The sequence below is a fragment of the Canis lupus genome, chromosome 24, assembly GCF_011100685.1.
Source record: "Canis lupus familiaris isolate Mischka breed German Shepherd chromosome 24, alternate assembly UU_Cfam_GSD_1.0, whole genome shotgun sequence".
NCBI classification, from domain to species: Eukaryota; Metazoa; Chordata; class Mammalia; order Carnivora; family Canidae; genus Canis; species Canis lupus.
Window position 1 is genome coordinate 25952094 of NC_049245.1, and position 18528 is coordinate 25970621.

The window sequence follows — 18528 nt, forward strand, 5'->3', positions numbered from 1 at the left end:
CACTTGGCGTCACTTCCGTCACGCGTAGGGCGCATGCGCCGAGGTGCCGGCTGCACGGCTGCCGATTGGCTGCGTGGGTTCGTCGGCGGGAGGACGCGCGGCGCTACGTTGCTCCTCCCCCCGCAGCGCCAGGTCTCGGCTGAGCGAGCGAGAGCGGGCTGAGCCGGTGTCTCGGCCGAGTGAGGGCAGCCGCGCCGCGCTACCGACCCGACCGCCGGTTCTGTCGCTGCTGCCGCCGCCGCCGCCGCCGCCGCCGCCCTGCGCGTCGTGACCCGCGACCCCAGACTCCGACTCCTTTTGGCCTGGCCCGCGCGCCCCAGGCCCGGCCCGGGCGGCGCGACGGGAGGATGAGCGGCGGGCGGCGAAAGGAGGAGCCGCCGCAGCCGCAGCTGGCCAACGGGGCCCTCAAGGTGTCCGTGTGGAGCAAGGTGCTGCGGAGCGACGCGGCCTGGGAGGACAAGGTGCGGTGGGGCCTGGCGAGGGCGCAGGTTCGAGGTGCCGGCTGGGACTCGGGGACCAGTGGACAGGCCCGAGCGTGCCCTGCGCGGTTCGGGCGCGGCCGAGTGTTCGGGGCGGGGGGCGGGCGGGCGGCCCAAGGGTGTCGCGGCGAACCTGGCTGGGCTCCGGGCTCACCGCAGGGCGGCCTAAGCGTGAAGCCGCGGGGGTCACGCGGGAAGCAGCGAGGAGGGCCACGGGAGCTGCCACCCGCGGGCAGGGCGTGAGCCGAGTCCCACCTCCGCCTTTTACTGCCAGTAAGATCTTGAGTAAGCGACTTGTCTTCGAATTCATTACTTCATACAGTCGTTAGCGCGAAGTGTAACGGTAACAGTCTTCTGTGGACTTTCTGCCGGGGGTTCTCGCCACCCAGTTGTCGGCACAGCTCTGGAAGGGGGGGTACCGTGGTGCATGAAAGCGTCTACAGTTGAGGCGGCTCGCTAGAGGTGAGCTGCTTGCTGCCTTAGGCTTTGTATTGAATGGGAGATCCCGAATGCCTCGGTCACTGTGAGAGGGGAGACCGAGACCCGCCCTCAGAGGGTGTGTATGTGACAGAGGGAAGGAGAGGGGGTAAACCCCAAATGTGTGTGAGGAACGGTCAGGGCTTCTAGACGTTTTCACTGGTCACACGCTTTCAGATCGGAGCGTAGGCACTCCCCAGCCCTGCTCCATGACCTGGAAGGCACCAACACAAGCAGCCTGACTCCAGTTGGCCTGAAGAGAATGCTATATTTGTAGTATTTTCCCCTTGTTTTTCTGGGCTGATGAAGTGGGTTTTCCTTCCTGGAGTTCCTGTAAGATGGGAGGATGGGAGGTACTTCCTGAAGGTGCCCTTGTCCTGCCCCTGGCCCTGCCCAGCTCTTGTAAAACCTTTCTGATGTGCTGTGTCATTTCTCTTTCTTTTCTTCTTGTACAAGGACTGGTTTCTGCAATCTGGGGCGGGTCAGAAACCTGAGTCTTCGTGTGAAAATTAGATATGCTGGCACCTGCCTTCACTTTTGTTTCTGATTCCTTTCTTTGTGACTTAGAATTCACTGTGCAGGAAGATGGTGCTTCTGTCTATGGTCTCCCCTCTGAGGGTCAGACCCGAGTGTTCAGTGACCAGTAGCACAGTTACCACAGCCATTTCATCCCAAGCCATTTCATTTTTGAAGCTCCTAAAAAAAAAGTAAATTTTTCTAAAATTTTTATTTAGCACTCAGGCCCAGAAGTCATCACTTAAGATAACTAAGTATGTTCTTTAAAAAAAAAAAAAAAAAAAAAAAAAAAAAAAAAGGTTTTAGTATAAGAAGAGCTAGAGATCAGAAAACTACACACTATTGCTCTTGGAGACATTTCTCTGGAATATGTGTTTCTTAGCAGAAAGCTTTTTTATTCTTTACCTATTACAGAGGCTCTCGTGTGGCACCTACTGCAGATAATGCATGCATTCTTTCTTTCTTTCTTTCTACAGGATGAATTTTTAGATGTGATATACTGGTTCCGACAGATCATTGCTGTAGTCCTAGGTGTCATTTGGGGAGTGTTACCATTGCGAGGTTTCTTGGGAATAGCAGGGTAAGTCTTGGGTATCTTGCATTTTCATGATATTTCTTTTCAAATAGAGATTTTGTTTTGTTTTTATGGAAAAGGCCATTGCTAAGTTGGAGGATTTTTTTCCCCTTAATATGACTCTTTATGTATGAGAAAGAGAAGTGACAAAAGAGGGCAGCCCGGGTGGCTCAGCGGTTTAGTGCCGCCTTTGGCCCAGGGCATGATCCTGGGGACCCAGGATCAAGTCCCACGTCAGGTTCCCTGCATGGAGCCTGGTTCTCCCTCTGCCTGTATCTCTGCCTCTCTCTCTCTGTCTCTCATGAATAAATAAATAAAATCTTTAAAAGAGAGAGAGAGAAGTGACCAAAGCAAAAAAGTAGCCCTATGATGGCACTCCTGGGTCTGGTGCAGCACTCTTCAGTTCAGCAGGCCTGGGAGCATCTTAGATTAGACGTGTTATCTTTTTGAAGACAGGGCTAGTCCATTCGTTCATGGGTCCAAAGCTACTGGATTGCCTACTGGTGGCAGGCATCTAGTTCCAGCATGACCTTTGTGCCAGTGGAAATTTGGAAAGTAGAGGAATTTCTATACTAGATGACCACTCCCTTGTGACTGGCAGTGTGCTGGGTGTCCTGGATCTTGGCTTTGGCAGAAGTTATTTCAGATCCCTACTTTTTAAAAGCAGTGAAAAAGTAGGAGGTTGGGCCCTCTACTTTTTACTGTGTTTCTGTGGCCAGTGACAGCACAGTTGACACTGGCCCCTGGTCTTGGCTCAGCTTGTTAACAAGTGACTGAAAGTGATGAGTCCACATGCCCACCAGATTGAATGAAAAGGATGTGTAGGAGTTGTGTCAAGATAGGAATTGTGGGTAAGCTACAGTGACAAATGGGCAGGCAAGCCTTTGAGCTTTTCTTTTTTTCACATGGGGAATAGAAACTGTGATCCCTACCCATGGACCATCACATTGGTTGTTTTAGGGGTGATCACATCTGTTATTCCCTCACCCTAGGGTGAAAAGGGTGAAATAGATTTCAAAGTCCTGTGAGTTCTTTATTTTTTCACAAGATAACCCAAAAGGAATGTACAGTCCCCTCTTCTAACAAAGTTTCTGATTTATTGTACTGAGGAAAGCATTTGACCCAGGAAAGGAGTAAGAGTTATGCTTTGCCTAACTTTGACAGACTGGATAGGTGGTAAGTTCTGAATGATGTTGAGGAGACACAGGACCTGGAGTTCATAGAAGTCTTCCCCGGTTGGAGGAGGTATATAAATACTCTTTAGAATGTTCGTCATCCCATCTGAGCTTTCTGTGAAAGAAAAGGCAGATAAAAGGTCAGAGAAAGGGGGAAGGCAGTATCTCATCTTGCAGGATTCTTGAGATTTCTCTGAAATCACCAAATCCAGGAATAGTATAACCTAGACCAGAGTTAGCTTAGTATTCTTTCCACTGTGGCAGATGAGTTAAGCTGCCTAGAGATCTTCTCTTCTCTTCTCTTCTCTTCTCTTCTCTTCTCTTCTCTTCTCTTCTCTTCTCTTCTCTTCTCTTCTCTTCTCTCTTTTCTTTTCACTGTAGAACACTCTGGATTCAAGTTCCAGCTTTGCCACTTTCAAGCAACATACGTTTGGGGCTCACCTCTCTGAGCTTCCATTCTCTCATTAAAAGGGGGCGCTGGGGATCCCTGGGTGGCTCAGTGGTTTAGCACCTGCCTTTGGCCCAGGGCATGATCCTGGAGTCCTGGGATCGAGTCCCACGTCAGGCTCCCGGCAAGGAGCCTGCTTCTCCCCCTCCTGTGTCTCTGCCTCTCTTTCTCTCTATGTCTATAATTAATAAATAAATAAATAGATAAATAAATATTTAAAAAGGGGGGCATTAAAAGTACTCTCTTCTAAACTTAATGTGTGAACTAAATAAGATAATGCAAAGAATAAATTCCTAAATGTAGTGCTTAGGACATCATATGCACTCCATAAATGGTTCACTGCAATCATATGATTAGCTTTACAAAGAGTGCTAAAAATTGCTATTGAGAAAACAGGAAAGGAGGTGTTTGGGAGTGAATTCGCCTTGGAGTAGTTCACCCATAGTGCCACTTTCTCAGGACTGCCTGTTTCCTGGGGTTCAGTCCCATGCTCTCCTGCCAGAGCCAGTTTTTCTCACTCAAAACAAATCCCTTTCCTCCTTTGGTTGGCACCTTTCCCCTTGCTCTTGGAAAGGGCCCAAGGACATTGATTTTTCCACACACATTCCCTCTCCTTCATCTGTCTGACCCAGTTGCCTGGGCTTAGGACAGAATGGCTCTGGTGCTCAGTTCTGGTGACCATCTCCTCTACTTCCTGCCTTACTGCCCTCTGTCCAGACCCCACCTTGGCTTCTTTTCATTTCTGGTGTGGCAACAATGAGGGCATATTAAGGTAAAACCATTTTCTCAGTTCTGAGGTTTTGCATCATCAGAGAGGAGGGAGCACTATTCGTCCCTTCCTGCTTCTCTCATAGAGCATTATGATTAATAGTGCTCAGTGAATGCTTATTAAAATTTTTTAAATTATTTTTTAATTTTTTAAAAAGATTTTAATTATTTATTCATGAAAGACACACAGAGAGGCAGAGACATAGGCAGAGAGAGAAGCAGACTCCATGCAGGGAGCCTAGACGTGGGACTTGATCCTGGGACACCAGGATCATTTCCCGAGCTGAAGGCAGACGCTCAACCACTGAGCCACCCAGGCGTCCCTAAAATTTTTTAAAGCCTGAAATGAATTCCTACCAAACCTTGAAAGCAGGGTCATTCATACGTTACCACTGTTACATAATTTTCCAGCCCTGAAATCAGAGTATTTGTTAGAGATTCATTATTTTGTTAAAATTCTTTTTTTTTTTTTTTTAAGACTATTTATTTATTCATGAGAGACACAGGCCGAGGGAGAAGCAGGCTCCATGCAGGGAGCCCAGCATAGGACTTGATCCCAGGTTTCCAGGATCAGGCCCTGGACTGAAGGCGGTGCTAAACTGCTGAACCACCGGGCTTGCCTTTTATTTATTTGTTTTTTAATTTTTATTTATTTATGATAGTCACACAGAGAGAGAGAGAGGCAGAGACCTAGGTAGAGGGAGAAGCAGGCTCCATGCACCGGGAGCCTGACGTGGGATTCGATCCCGGGTCTCTAGGATCGCGCCCTGGGCCAAAGGCAGGCGCTAAACCGCTGCGCCACCCAGGGATCCCGGGCTTGCCTTTTTGTTAAAATTCTGATTGAAATTTTTAGGATAGAGTTTTTTAAGAATGCATTGGAGAATCTTTTTAAGGTTTTTTCCCCACCCCCTCAATCCAACACGTTCATTTTTTTGTACATCTGCTATGTAGTTCTCTTCCTCGCATTTACAATATAGGGTTTATGCTCATACTTTAAGCTCAGTGTGAATCCCTCCAGTCCTTTTCTGATCCCTCCCCCTTGACCACTAGACATTTAAATAAATGCCTTTGTTTCTGTGACTTCACTTGCTACTTAGTGTGTGACCCTTGGAAGGCAGGCCCTGTTAGCTCTTTTCTCTCTCTCATCCCTTATGTCCCTTATGTCTTTTTCTGAGACACGGGGTGGGGGGGAGGGGGGCAGAGACACAGGCAGAGGGAGAAGCAGGCTCCATGCAGGGTGCCCAATGTGGGACTCAGTCCCAGGATCATGCCCTGAGCCAAAGGCAGACACTCAACCACTGAGTCACCCAGGCATCCCTCTCCTTTTCCTTATATTTCCCTGTTCCTCCTATCACTAAGCAGCCACTTTTTTTTTTTTTTTTAAGATTTTATTCATTTATTCACGAGAGACAGAAGCAGAGACACAGGAAGAGGGAGAAACAGGCTCCCCACAAGGAGCCTGATGTGGGACTAGTTCCTGTACCCCAGGATCACATCCTGAGCTGAAGGCAGACACTCAAGCTGCTGAGCCACCTAGGCGTCCCAAGCAGCCACATTTATAGCCACAGACTCTCAATGAGTCTCATTCTCCAGCCCTAGTTTATTAGCTGAGTCCCAGAGTAATATTTGAGTCCTACTAGTAGTCTCTGTCTGGAACCACTAACGGCCTGTCCAAAATGAACTCCATTGGGTGCCCGGCTCTGGATTTCAGCTCAGGTCATGATTTCAGGGTCCTGCACTCAGCTGGGAGTCTGCTTGAGGATTCTCTCCCTCTCCTCCCTCTGTTCTCTCAGTCTCTCAGCCTCTCAAATAAATCTTTAAGAAATGAAACAATATGAAACTGTGACAGAGGGAGACAGCCAGATTGGCTGGGTCCCAAGATTTCTGGCAAAAAATAAGGATGTAGCCACAACATGGCCAGACCAATGACTGTATTTTGTGTGAAATCCAAGAAAAACCTGTTCTTCCTGACTTCCTGCTTCTGTTACTGGAACCATTATACTCCTAGACCCTCAGGCTTGAAGTCTTTGGGTCTCTTACCTACCTCCTCATTCAGCCATTTTCCCAGTTCCTGTCCTCAAGCTCTATTTCTGCTCACATCCTAAAACATGGTACAAGTCGAAACTAGTCTCCAAGCTCCTGTTCCCCCCATTCATGAGAAAGCCCATACTCTTAAATGCTCACAGACTAGGCTTCTGGGGCGCCTGGTTGGCTCACCCAAAAGAGCATGTGACTCTTGATCTCAGGGTCATGGGTTCAAGGTTGGGTATAGAGATAACTTAAAATCTTTAGGGACATCTGGGTGGCTCAGTGGTGAGCGCCTGCCTTCGACACAGGGCGTGATCCTGGAGTACCCAGATCGAGTCCCACGTTCGGGCTCCCTGCATGGAGCCTGCTTCTCTCTCTGCCTATGTCTCTGTGTGAATAATGAATAAATAAATAAAATCTTAAAAAAATAAAAATAAAATATTTAAAACAAAAACTAGACTTCTGACATCTGTATACCTGTCTCATCCCCACCTTGTTTAAATAGCCTCAGGGTCTGCCCCCATCCCTTGTACTGATTGACACTCCTCAGCATCATTGTACTGCCTCCCCCACACCAGCCCACACTTCATCCATTAGGAGGAACCAGTTCTTTGCATTTTTCTACCATAGCCTTCAGGAGCAGTGTGGCCTAAGACCAAGAGTTCCCCGTTAGATTAGATGCTGTAACTAGGAAGATCAGAAAGAAAGTCTTAATAACTTTATAAAAATTACTTTTAAATGATTATAACAAGAGATCAGTACAGCAGGGTAATAATATTATACCTCACTGCATTCTAAATCCTTTATTAGTTAATATAATACAGGGGGTCAGGAGCTTCCTGGAGGTGCTCACAAACCTCTGGTTTCAATTCCATGCTCACTCCTGTTTTTGGCCTCCTAATAGATAGCTAAGGAAGGGCAGGAACTCAGTGTTTACCTGTGCATCAAGTGCAGAAGCAGACAGCAGATATCTGGAAATAGTCTCCCACTGCGAATTAATGCAGGAGCTGCTTTTGTATGCTTGCTTGTTCATGAGGCCATGAAGCAGCATCCTATCGTGTTTGCGTGGCCACCCCACCCAGCTGGAGCTCCTTGGAGGCCCATGTCCGCTGCCCATCCTATTTGGGATGGTCCAGCTACCATTCTGTCTTACTGTGAGAGGACTTGGAGAACTTTATTTTACCTTTTTTGCTGGGCATCTAAAACAAACAAACAAACAAACTTGCTCTTTATGTCTCCAGCTCACTGAGCAGCTCCACTGAGGGTCTAGGTGTTTTTAATGTATTATTTCACTTGCTGCCATAATACAATAGTTGATTGTACGATGGCGGGGGTCCTGGTAAGGCGGGACGGTGATGGGAGTTCTGAGTGTTCTGAGCTTGTGGCTCGTGTTCGGTGCTTGTCCTCCCTCCAGATTCTGTGTGATCAACGCAGGAGTCCTGTACCTGTACTTCAGCAACTACCTGCAGATAGATGAGGAAGAGTATGGTGGCACGTGGGAGCTCACCAAAGAAGGATTTATGACATCTTTTGCCTTGTTCATGGTATGTGTAGCTGACGATTATATAGCGGATCCTGTGGTTTATCCCGGGGAGCACACTGATTGGGTTACACAGTGTGATTGGGGTACCATTTTTTAAAAAAACTCCAGGGAATGGTGGGCATTTCCTCCACCAAACCCTGTTGTCTCAAAGGATGTGGTGTGGCACACTGTAGCCTCCCTATGGTGTGTGCACCCAGTGCCTGTCATCAGCTTCTATATCTGATTCTCAACTCTGGCTGCATCGTAGAAACTAGAAATATTTAAAAATATGTTTATGGCATTCATAATAGCAGATAAGCACAAACAACCATCACCTGGTCAATAGGTAAATAAAACGCTGTATATCCATACAGTGTTAGACTATAAAGAGGCATAAAGTACTGATAGGGGCTATGGCTTTGATGATTTTTGAAAACGTTATGCTAAGTGAAAGAAACTAGACACAAAACATTGTGTGATTGCATTTATGTGAAATGTCCAGAGTAGGCAAATCCACACAGAAAAAAGTAAATTAGTGGTTGCCAGTGGCTGAGGGAGGCAGGGGGTGGCAAGGAAATGGGAAGAAACTGAGGGTGATCATGTTCCAGAATCAGTTAGTGATCTTTGCACCTGTAAATATATTAAAAACCCCCTCTCTATTGTGTATATGTTTTTTTTTTTGTATTGTATACTTACAAAGGTGAGCTTTATGAAATTTGAATTGTATCTGTTAATTTTTTTAAATTATAGACTCTAGCCCAAATCCATAAAATCAAAATCTCTGGGTGGGAGTGCCTGGGCATACATATGGATTAAAGGTCCCAGGAGATTGCAGTGAACAGCCAGTTTTGAGAACCTCTGCTTTATTTGACAGGGTATGATGGTGGTTTTTCAATTTGTTGCTAATCCTAACACTAGCAGTACAGTCTGCTTTACCTGTATCATTTCTTTATATTTTTATAACTCTACTGCCTGGTGCTCCAGTTGTTACTTGGGTGAAAGGGAAGCTTGTCTGTAGTCCCTGTGGGAGCACTGCTACGTGGTCTTGGGCTCTGTTAGAGACAGCTTGATTTCAGTGCAATCATTTAGGCCTCCAGGCAGATGCATTGGATAGTCCCTGGGAAACCCACTGTGCACACATCCTAAATCTGTAACATTTTTGTTTTGTGGAATAGGGGCCTATATTGACCCAGGTGACCTATGAACATTGCTTGTCTCCTCTCTAGGTTATTTGGATCATTTTTTACACTGCCATCCACTATGACTGATGGTGTACAGACCCCACCTGCTCTCTGTCCAGTCCAAAGGACCCTCATAGTTACAGCACAGAAACCTGATTGTAGGGGCACCCCAGCCACGTGGAACCTAGAAGACCCATGTTTCCTGGACCGAGAATCAGTGTGTTGGGCATCAGTGTTTTCTGCAAGGGTTGTGATCTGAAACTTTTTAAAGAACCATCCGCCTTTTGGGGAAGCATTTCTGAATTGTCCATCACCAACCATTTCTTGGATATCATCATGAAACACCTGTTTGCTGATCGGAGCTGTCGTTTAATTTGATGCACCTCTGGATCCGGATGAAACATTAAATTGTCTTCCTCATATCTCCATCAGGTGTACAGTTTTTAAAACCAACAATGGCATTTCAAGTCTTCTGAAAACAGTGTGGCAGTATGTGCGTGGTCCATAGCACAGTACAAGCAGCATCTAATAACAGTTTTAATTGTAGAATGTTTTTGGGTACTTGAATAAATCAAATCTTTAATTGAAAAATCTGTTGATGATACCTGTTAAAGCCTTTCCCACCTTACCGCTAGCCTCAGAACCCTGCCCTCCATCTCCTCTCTCTGCTCCTGTAGCAGCTCCAGCTGGGCCTCCCTTAATGGGAAGCAGGGAAATCAAGTGCTAGAGTTGGTGTAGGCTGTGGTCTTGGCTTTGTGGAGAGAGGCTTACTGACGTCTGATGCCCCTGCCCAACACTGAGACACATGACCGACCTCACCGTAGTGTGCCAGGCCCAGAAGTTGCCATTTTGTGTTTGACCACAAGATGGCAAGGCCACTGTAGACTGGAAAGTTTAGGCAGGTTCAAATGATAAGCCACAAAATGAAAGAGATCTTGAAGCTAGGACTGTTCAGAGAAGAGGTTTGGTGGGGCTGTTTGAGAACCTGGACTGTGAGAGGTCCCCTTTCCTCTGGGAACCAGGTGGAGGCTGGACATCCTGGGTTCTGTTGCTGTGGTAAGACATCCATCCCTTCTGCTTTCCTGTCCCTTCTGGGCCACGGTCCTGCCTTTTGAGAATGGTAAATTCTCTTCAAATGATTTTTTTTTCTTGATGCTAGTGGTTGTTTCTACCTAGTGGGTGGGGTTGTAGGAGTATAGAAGGGGATCATCAGGCAGGGGAGGAAGATGGTACTGGAAATCCTAAACTCCGGTCAAACTGGGTCAAACCCCAAAGGCTTAGTCTCTTTGGAGCCCTGTCCATTTATTTGAACTAGAGGTTGCAGGTGGGTTCATGGCACTGGGAGAGGGTTAATTGACTTGTTAGGGCTAAGAGGAAGTAACAGAGGACACAGGTGGGACTCTGAATTTGCCTCTGGAGTACTCAGGCTGAGCTGAGCTGGGGGTCTAGGTGCTGCAGCGTTGGATTCCCGTTTGGCCTCTGCTTTGGGCCATGGCATCCTCCAAGGAGCTGTCATCGGTCAGGCTGATGTAGGAGCTGAGGGCCTCCCGGAGCCCCTCGCTGAGGAGAGGGGACTCCCCTGCTGCAGGTGCTTCAGCAAACAGGAGGGAGCTATGGAGAGGGGAAGAGAATTGGGTCAAGTAGCCTCATGCTCCCTGCACTCACCACACAGCTCAAGTTCTCCCCACCTGAAAAGTCCCAGTTGCTCCCCGTTCTGTCACATAAAACCCCAGCCTGACTTGGGTTGGTGCTTTCTGTTCCGCCCCGTCTTGTATGACCTTCCATCCTGGCCATCTCTGGTGTCTGGGCCTGCCCTATACCCTCTCCCTTTTCTTCCTGCCAGTCCCCCTACAGTCTTGCTGAGCCTGCCTTGGTCTCTGCGAGGTCACTCATACTGGCTCACCAGTGTCCCCACAAGCTCATTTGGGGTTGTGAGTTCCCAGGGGTGAGTCTTTCTTTGTTCTGCCTTCATGTTCCAGGGGTCCCCTTACCTGTCCAGCTCTTTCCAATTGAGTGGTGCCCTCTGCACAGTAACAGGTAGGGGTATGGACTTGCCAGGGAGTGGGCCAGCCCTCCGCAGGGCACAGGGTTCCTTAAGGAGGCAGCAGATGTCATCCGCCAACTCTGAGAAAGAGACCTAGACCCTTGACACGGCTGACTTCAGCCCTGCTTTCCTCCCTAACGCCCCCCCCCCCCCCAACCCTGACAGCTTTCCCCATTTGGCAGGTGGGGGCATGTTCAAAAAAGAATGACAAGGGGCACCTAACTGGCTCAGTCAGTAGAGCATATGACTCAGTCTCAGGGTTGTGAGTTCAGGCCCCACTTTGGGTATAGAGATTACTTTTTTTTTTTTTTTTTTTTTTCTTCACAAGCCTCAAGCTGTTGATCTAGGGGCTGAGATATAATGTCACTCTGGGCTAGGTTTTGAAGATTTAATTTACTGTGGTTTTGGGTAGGTGTATGGACCTCTTTGAGCACAGTTTCTGATTGAGACAGTGCTTTGGGAAGAAGCTAGAGAATACTTAAATCCCTACATGTTCTGTCAGTATCCACTGCATGAACCCACCCTCTAGGAAACCCCTGATCAATTTTCCCAGGATGGTCTTTCCTGTCTGTCCCTTTGACAATGCCTTAGTGGCTGCATCCTCCAGTCCCTGTAACAGGACAGGCACCAGAAAATGCTAAGAATAACTGAACTGCTGTACAACAGCAACAGCTCTAGGCTTGTTTAAGAACTGTGCCTGTCACTGAGGCCTTGGACTCGAACCACCATGGTAAGTGAGGTGCCAGCCCAGGTTCACATGGGAGGTTTGTGTGGCTGTCAGGGCATGGGATGAAGATGGAGCTTCTGGCCTATGTTCTCAGCACAGGGACTGGCATGGAGATGGAGAGGCCCCTCTTCCACCTGTCTGGATGTTCTCCAGCAGGTAGATTACCCAAGGGCACAACCGTCTGCTACCCAGATCCCACATCCCAGTCTAATGGATGCAAGAAAAGACCACACCAGAATAATGATCCACTAGGGCCTGGAGTGAAGGGAAGGTGAGGCGTGGTGAGATGTACAGCCAGCCGTTATCAAGGTGCTGGATCCTGTAGTGTCTGATCCTGTCCCACGACGCAGGGCGGCTGAGGCGGACTGACAGGGAGTAACACCCTGGGGAAGAAAGGTTCGGGGTAGGACTGAGGCCCTGCTGGGACCCATCCCAACGCACTTTGGGAGAAGAAAGAGATGAGGTGGCCACTAGGCCCAGACAAAAGGGAAGTAGGCAGGGGAGGGAGAAAGACTTGCTCTCTTGGGCATAAATGACCACATGTTCTTAATCAATAGGGTTCTTGTGAGGATGAGATCATACACACAGTGCTCAGGACAGGGCCTGGCACAGGTTACATGAACATTTAAGTGTTGTCTGTTAACAGACTTAAGTGTGCAGAGAAGTATTAGAATGTGAAAATGTGTCAGTGGATGTTAGCAAAGATGTGCTGAAGGAATTCTTACTGTACTGGTGGAAAGATAAATTAATACAAGCCACTTTGGAAACAGCTGGCATTAACTAGTTGAACATGCACCTCACAACCAGCAGTTTCATCTCAGCATGTTAATTTAGAAAATACATGAACAAGAATATTCATGGCAGCTTTGTTTGGAAAAATCCAAAACTACAAACAGCCTGTATGCATGCCACAGAATGGCAATAATATGGAGCTGTACAAGTTAGTAACCACTACACACATAAGCATAGCAAAATCTTAAAAATGAGCAGAAACGGCAAGTCACAGAAGTATACATTTGCATCATGACTCTAAAGCTCAGAGGCAGCCAAGACTATTGCATGGAGATACATGTATGGCAAAGCTTATGAGGATAAGTTAATAGAGGATTAATAATGAAGCAGGCAGGGGCTTCAGAGGGATTGCTGTTGCACGATTTCCTAAGCTACTACATGGGCACATGGATGTTGGTTGCATTATTATTAGTCGTCTTTAACTTTTTTTTTAATTTATTTTTTATTAGTCTTTAACTTACACATTATATACACTGATGTAAGTGACAGAATTTTCCCAGTTTTGCTTTTTTAGTTTTTAAAATCAACTTTAAGGCAGCCCCGGTGGTTCAGCGGTTTAGCACTGCCTTCAGCCCAGGGCATGATCCTGGAGACCTGGGGTCGAGTCCCACGTCCGGCTCCCTGCATGGAGCCTGCTTCTCCCTCTGCCTGTGTCTCTGCCTCTTTCTCTCTGTCTCTCATGCATAAAGAAACAAAACCTTTAAAAAAGTAAAATAAACTGTATTGGGATCCTTGGGTGGCTCAGTGGTTGAGCATCTGCCTTTGGCTCAGGGTGTGATCCTGGAGTGTGGGATCGAGTCCCACATCAGGCTCCCTGCATGGAGGCTGCTTCTCCCTCTGCCTGTGTCTCTGTCTCTGTCTCTCTCATGAATAAATGAATAAATTTTTTTTAAAAAAATCAACTTTATTGAGGTATAACTTATACAATAAAATGCATGCATTAAAGTGTACGGTTGGGTTTCGACAAAATTCAATTTTTTTAAAAAAAGGACTGACTAGCAAAGGAAAGCACATAGTTGAAAAATTTACGGAGAAAAAACTGAACACATAGGCTTGCAATAGTAGTTTTCAGCAGAAGAAGATACACAGGAGAGCACTTTATAACTAAAGTGGGATTAATTTCTTAAGCCAACACTTCAAAGCCAAACAGAGAGGGTGTTCAGTAAAATAATAGTAATAATTTGTTACTGTCATCTTAGGATCTAAAGCTCCTGGTAGATTTTTTTGTTTTGTTTTTTAAGATTTTTATTTATTTGACAGAGGGAGAGCGAGAAAGCACAAGCAGGAGGAGTGACAGGCTGAGGGAGAGGGAGAAGCAGACTCCCCGCTGAGCAGGGGGCTGATGCCAGGACCACTGGAGCATGACCTGAGGCAAAGGCAAACACAAAGCCACCAAGATGCCCCTACTGGTAGATTTCATGTGAGTGTTTACTATGTGCTTTATGTGGATTAGCTCCTCTAATCCTCCTAACAGTGCTTTGAGGTAATATAGTCATCCCCACTCTACAGATAAGAAAACTACGGCACAGAGAACCTGGAAGAAGAGACCATGATCCAGTCCCTTATCCTTACCCTGTGGAATGCCAATAAAAAGCAGGAGTTAATTTCCTAAACCACAAGCACTGCTCTATTTTAGGAAGAATTTACTTTGAGGAAGTGGCCTAACCACTCAGGAAAAGCAGAGATTTTACAAACTGGATTTTAAAAAGCAAGGCTCAACTATATGATAAACACACTTTGAATAATAAATAAAACAGGCTAAAAGTAAAACGATGGAAACAGATGTATCATGAAACAATAGGAAAGCTGGAGTAGTCCTATCAGGCAAAGCAAAATGCAAGACCAAGAGTACTAACAGATAAGAGAGGGACGTAAAAAAAAAAACAAACAAACATAGGGACCCCTGGGTTGCTCAGCGGTTGAGCATTGGCCTTCAGCTCAGGGCTTGGTCCCAGAGTCCAAGGACTGGGTCCCACATCAGGCTCCCCTCAGGGAGCCTGCTTCTCCCTCTGCCTCTCTCTCATGAATGAATAAATAAATTAAAATAATAAATAAAAATTTCAAAATCCTGAATTTGTATGCACTCAGTCGCAGAGATTCAAAATATCTGAAGCAAAACTGACAGAATTAACAGAAGAAATAGACATCCATGATAATAATTGGACATATCAACACTCCTGTCTCAGTACTTGATAGGACAGAAAATTAATAAGGATATAGAAGACTTGAACAATATAACCAACTTGACAACATAGAACACAGCACTCAACAATAGTATATACTTTCTTTTAAGTGCACATGGAATATTCAAGATAGACTATAGACTGAACCATAAAAACAAATTTGAAAGAATTGAAATCAATAGTTCTATCCTTGGGGTGCCTCAATTGGTTAAGAGTCCAACTTGATTTCAACTCAGGTCATGATCTCAGGGTAGTGATATCGAGCCTTACATCAGACTCTGTTTAGCAGAGTCTCCTCTACTTATCCCTCTGCCCTTCCCTGCATGCTGCCTCTCTCTCTCTCTCAAATAAATAAACAGGTTCTCTGTGTCATAGTTTTCTTACCTGTACAGTGGGGATGACTATACTACCTGGGTGGCTCAGGTCATGTCCCAGGGTGCTAGGATTGGGCCCCGCATCGGACTCCCTGTTCAGTGAAGCCTGCTTCTCCATCTCCCTCTGCCATTCCCCCGCTTGTGTTCTATCTCTCTGTCAAATAAATAAAATCCTAAAAGTAAATAAATGAATCTTTTTAAAAAAATAGTTATATGGGATGCTTGGGTGGCTCAAGTGGTTGAGTGTCTGCCTTCAGCTCAGGGAGTAATCCTGGAGTCTCAGGATCCAGTCCCGCGTCGACCTCCCTGCATGGAGCCTACTTCTCCCTCTGCCTGTGTCTCTGCCTCTCTCTCTGTGTCTCTCATGAATTAATAAATAAAATATTTTAAAAAATAGTTATGTTCTTTGGCCACAACAGAATTAATTATAAATTAATAACAAAATATCTGGAAAAATCCCCAAATACTTGGGAATAACTCAAAGATCAAAGAAAAAATAAGCAAAATTAGAAAATATTTTTAACTTTTTTAAAGATATTATTTATTTATTCCTGAGAGAGGCAGAGACATAGGCAGAGGGAGAAGCAGGCTGCCTGTGGAGAGCCTGATCCCAGGACTCTGGGATCACGACCTGAGGCAAAGGCAGATGCTTACCCACTGAGCCACCCAGGTGCTCCTGTTTTTGCTGTTGTTTTTTAAGTAAGCTGTACATCTAACATGGGGCTTGAACTCAGGACTCTGAGATCAAGAGTCACATGTTCTAACCACTGAGACACCAGGCACCCTTTTTTTTTTTTTAAGATTTTATTTATTTATTCATGAGAAACAGAGAGAGACAGAGACACAGGCAGAGGGAGAAGCAGGCTCCTCACAGGGAGCCCAATGTGGGACTCGATCCATGGACCTCAGGATCTCGACCTGAGCTGAAGGCAGGCACTCAACCACTGAGCCACCCAGGTGTCCCCCCTTTTTTATAAAGATTTATTTTGGGGTATGCCTGGGTGGCTCAGTGGTTAAGCATCTGCCTTCAGCTTAGGGTGTGATCCTGGAGTCCCGGGATTGAGTCCCACATCAGGCTCCTTGCATGGAGCCTGCTTCTCCCTCTGCCTATGTCTCTGCCTCTCTCTCTGTGTGTCTCTCATGAATGAATAAGTAAAGTCTTTAAAAAAAAGATTTATTTTTTTTAGAGAGGGGAGGGGAAGGGGCAGAGCAAGAGACAGAATATCAAGCAGACTCCCTGGTGAGAATGGAGCCCAACGTGGGGCTCAGTCTCACAACCCTGAGCTGAAACCATGAGTCAAATGCTCAGACTGAGATGCCTAGGTGCATCCTGGGCACCTCCTTTTTTTCTAAAAAAACATTTTTAACTAAATAATAAAAACACAAATTTGTGAGCTCAGCTAAATCAATAAAGGTACATTTGTAGCTTTACGTGTTTGTTTGTTTGCTTGTTTTTTAAAATAATGTCTATACCCAACGTTGGGTTTGAACTCAGGACCCCAAGATCTAGAGTCACATTTGCTACCAGCTGAGCCAGCCAGAACCCCCATTTGTAGATTTAAGTGCTAACATTTCAAGAAAATAAAGGTGTAAAATAAAGTTTCTACCTTAAGCTAGAAAGAGAAGAATAAATTTAAGTGGAAGGAATGAAATAAAAATAAAGCAAAAATAAATGAAATTTTAAAAAATAGAGAAAAGTCAATTATCCAAAATGCTGATTCTTTGAAAAGATTGATATAACTGATAAACCTAATGACTGCCTGGCTGGCTCAGTTGGTAGAGCATGTGATTCTTGCTCTCAGGGTCATGAGCTTGAGTCCCACATTGGGCACAGAGTTTACTTTAAAAAATGATAAACCAGGGATCCCTGGGTGGCGCAGCGGTTTGGCGCCTGCCTTTGGCCCAGGGCGCGATCCTGGAGACCCGGGATCGAATCCCACATCGGGCTCCCGGTGCATGGAGCCTGCTTCTCCCTCTGCCTGTGTCTCTGCCTCTCTCTCTCTCTCTCTCTCTCTCTCTGTGACAATCATAAATAAATAAAAATTTAAAAAAAGACACTTTAAAAAAAAATGATAAACCTCAAATTAGACTGTTTTTTTTTTTTTAAAAAGCAATAAATTACCAACATCAGGAATGAAGAGGGGACATCACTATAGATTCTACACATATTAAAAGAATAAGAATGGCATATTATGAGCAACTTATGCCAGTAAATTCTACCACTTGGGTGCACTGGGCAAATTCCATAAAAGACAGAAGTGACTAAAACTGATATGAAAAATAGAAAATTTGAATAGCTCTATATCTATTATCTAAATTGAATTAATAATTTTATTTTATTATTTTATTTATATTTATTTTTTATGATTTTATTTATTCATGACAGAGAGAGAGAGACAGAGACACAGACACAGACAGTGGGGGAAGCAGGCTCCACATGCAGAGCCCCATGTGGGACTTGATCCTGGGACTCCAGGATCATGCCCTGAGCTGAAGGCCAATGCTCAACCACTGAGCCACCAGGCATCCCATGTTTTTGTTTTATTTTTAAAGATTTTATTTTATTTTATTTTTTAAATTTTTATTTATTTATGATAGTTACACACAGAGAGAGAGAGAGAGAGGCAGAGAGGCAGAGACACAGGCAGAGGGAGAAGCAGGCTCCATGCACCGGGAGCCCGACGTGGGATTCGATCCCGGGTCTCCAGGATTGCGCCCTGGGCCAAAGGCAGGCGCCAAACCGCTGCGCCACCCAGGGATCCCAGATTTTATTTTTTTTTTAAGATTTTATTTATTTATTTATGAGAGACAGAGAGAGAGAGAGAGAGAGAGAAAGGCAGAGACACAGGCAGAGGGAAAAGCAGGCTCCACACAGAGAGCCTGACATGGGACTCGATCCCAGGTCTCCAGGATCACGCCCTGGGCTGAAGGCGGCGCTAAACCGCTGAGCTACCCAGGCTGCCCTAAATATTTTATTTATTCATTCATTAGAGATACAGAAAGAGACAGAGATATAGGCAGAGGGAGAAGTAGGCTCCCCACGGAGAGCCCAATGCAAGACTTGACCCCAGGACCCCGGGATCATGACCTGAGCTGAAGGCAGATGCTAAACCACTGAGCCACCCAGGTGTCCTGAATTCATAATTTTAAAACTTCCTGCAAAGAAGACCCTGGGTCCAGATGGCTTTGCTAGTTAGTTCTTCCAAACATTTAATGAAGAGGGGTTCCTGGGTGACTCAG

The 18528-nt window shown here is 45.9% G+C and overlaps 2 protein-coding genes across 6 annotated transcripts in view; one reads left to right on the forward strand and one right to left on the reverse strand.

The window, feature by feature from the left end:
- The first annotated feature begins 130 nt into the window (after window positions 1–130).
- RAB5IF (RAB5 interacting factor) lies at window positions 131–9759 on the forward strand. Of its 2 annotated transcripts, XM_038572210.1 has the most exons (4): window positions 131–461; window positions 1949–2052; window positions 7880–8009; window positions 9214–9752. In XM_038572210.1, exons 1-4 carry the CDS (start codon window positions 348–350, stop codon window positions 9253–9255), a joined length of 390 nt encoding a protein of 129 aa, XP_038428138.1. In that variant the 5' UTR covers window positions 131–347; the 3' UTR covers window positions 9256–9752. The 2 variants fall into 2 exon arrangements, with proteins under 2 accessions (XP_038428138.1, XP_038428139.1); XM_038572211.1 differs by lacking the exon at window positions 7880–8009 and having other exon boundaries at window positions 9214–9759.
- Window positions 7238–18528, reverse strand: part of SLA2 (Src like adaptor 2) — a 32704-nt gene continuing 21413 nt past the window's right edge. For 2 of the 4 annotated variants that reach the window (XM_038572199.1, XM_038572198.1), the window contains 3 exons: window positions 12173–12322; window positions 11160–11292; window positions 7238–10779 (listed from right to left, as the gene is read on the reverse strand). In XM_038572199.1, the coding sequence (XP_038428127.1) occupies window positions 10614–10779; window positions 11160–11292; window positions 12173–12322 (449 nt within the window). In that variant the 3' untranslated portion in view covers window positions 7238–10613. The remainder of the gene's footprint in view (window positions 10780–11159; window positions 11293–12172; window positions 12323–18528) is intronic. The other 2 variants (XM_038572201.1, XM_038572200.1) reach the window with 2 other exon arrangements.